The sequence below is a fragment of the Neopelma chrysocephalum genome, unplaced genomic scaffold, assembly GCF_003984885.1.
Source record: "Neopelma chrysocephalum unplaced genomic scaffold, ASM398488v2 Primary Assembly neopelma1_152736, whole genome shotgun sequence".
NCBI classification, from domain to species: domain Eukaryota; kingdom Metazoa; phylum Chordata; class Aves; order Passeriformes; family Pipridae; genus Neopelma; species Neopelma chrysocephalum.
In genome coordinates this window covers 2,841-4,706 of record NW_020934155.1, presented here as the reverse complement: position 1 = coordinate 4,706, position 1,866 = coordinate 2,841, and the positions used below count along the sequence as shown (strand labels likewise).

Genomic DNA, 1,866 nt, shown 5'->3' with positions numbered 1-1,866 from the left:
TCCTTGGAAGTGCCATTGGGATCCCTGGAAGTGTCCTTGGGATCCTCGGTGGTTCCGTTGGGATGTGGTTCCGTTGTGTGGTTGCCCTGGGAAGCTCAGGAATGCCCTGGGAAGTTCGGGAATGCCGTGGGGATCCCCGGTGCCGGTGGCAGCTCCCTCATTCCCGTCCCGTTGCTTCCCAGTCCGGCAGTTCCTGGAGAGCGGGATCAGCCCTGACCTGTGCAACGAGGACGGACTGACGGCCCTGCACCAGGTAACGGGATCAGCCCCGGGAATTCTGCCGGGAATTCTGCTCTCCAGCCTTCCCAGCCCGGCCCTGGCCCCTGATCCCAAATCCCAGTGATCCCAGATCCAAGTCCTTCCCACCCTGTTAACCAGTGATCCCAGATCCTGGTGTTCCCAGATCCAAGTCCATCCCATCCTGTTAACCAGTGATCCCAGATCCTGGTGTTCCCAGATCCAAGTCCTTCCCATCCCATTATCCAGTGATCCCAGATCCTGGTGTTCCCAGATTCGAATCCTTCCTATCCCATTAACCAGTGGTGCCACATCCCAGTGTCCCAGATCCAGGGCCTTCCCATCCCATCTCCATCAGGTGATCCCGAATCCCAGTGTCCCAGATCCAAGTCCTTCCCACTCCATCTCCATCCGGTGATCCCAAATCCCAGTGTCCCAGCTCTGGGTCCTTCCCATCCCATTAATTTGCAGTGCTGGATCCCAGTGTCCCAGATGATCCAGGTCCTTCCCATCCCATTAACCAGTGGTGCCATATCCCAGTGTCCCAGATCCAGGACCTTCCCATCCCATTTCCATCCAGTGATCCTGAATCCCAGTGTCCCAGCTCTGAGTCCTTCCCATCCCATTAACTGGAGTCCCAGTGTCCCAGATCCAGGTCCTTCCCATCCCTTCTCCATCTGGTGATCCCAAATCCCAGTGTCCCAGATACAGGTCCTTCCCATCCTGAATCCCAGCATCCCAGATCCAGGTCCTTCCCATCCCATCTCCATCCAGTGATCCCGAATCCCAGTATCCTGGCTCCCCATCCTTCCCATCCCATCCCATCCCATCCCATCCTTCCCATCCCATCCCATCCCACCAACACATCCCACACCGTCACCCCCCTCCCGCCTCCATCCCAGGCTATCCCACGGCATTCCCGGCCCATCCCAACCTTTCCCATTCCCAGTGCTGCATCGACGACTCCGTCCCCGTGGTGTCCGTGCTCCTGGACTCCGGCGCCGACGTGAATTCCCGGGACACGGAGCTGTGGACGCCCCTCCACGCCGCCGCCACCTGCGGCCACCTCCGCCTGGTCCAGCTGCTCGTCCGACGGTACCGCGGGAATTCCGGGATCGGGATGGGCCCCTGGGACACCTCAGGGAATTCCTGACCCTGGGAATTGTCCCGGCACAGCGGCGCCGACCTGCTGGCCGTGAATTCCGACGGGAACATGCCCTACGACCTCTGCGAGGACGAGGCCACCCTGGATTTTCTGGAGAGCGCCATGGCCGAGCAGGGTGAGGGAAAACCGGGAATAACAACGGGAATAACAATGGGAATAATGGGCGCCATGGCCGAGCAGGGTGAGGGAAAACCGGGAATAACAACGGGAATAACAACGGGAATAATGGGTGCCATGGCCGAGCAGGGTGAGGGGAAACTGGGAATAAATAACGGGAATAACAACGGGAATAATGGGAATAATGGCCGAGCAGGGTGAGGGAAAACCCGGGAATAAATAACGGGAATAACGGGAATAATGGGAATAAGGGGCACCATGGCCGAGCAGGGTGAGGGAAAACCGGGAATAAATAATGGGAATAACAGGAATAATGGGAATAACGGGCACCATGGCCGAGCAGGGTG

The 1,866-nt window shown here is 58.4% G+C and overlaps 1 protein-coding gene across 1 annotated transcript in view; it reads left to right on the top strand.

The window, feature by feature from the left end:
- Nucleotides 1–121: 121 nt before the first annotated feature.
- The window catches only part of LOC113962365 (protein phosphatase 1 regulatory subunit 16A-like), a gene marked incomplete at its 3' end in the record, with an annotated part of 3,607 nt that continues 1,862 nt past the window's right edge, over nucleotides 122–1,866 (top strand). The window contains exons 1-3 of the mRNA XM_027673123.1: nucleotides 122–253; nucleotides 1,187–1,332; nucleotides 1,414–1,517. Coding sequence (XP_027528924.1) covers nucleotides 122–253; nucleotides 1,187–1,332; nucleotides 1,414–1,517 — 382 coding nt within the window. The remainder of the gene's footprint in view (nucleotides 254–1,186; nucleotides 1,333–1,413; nucleotides 1,518–1,866) is intronic.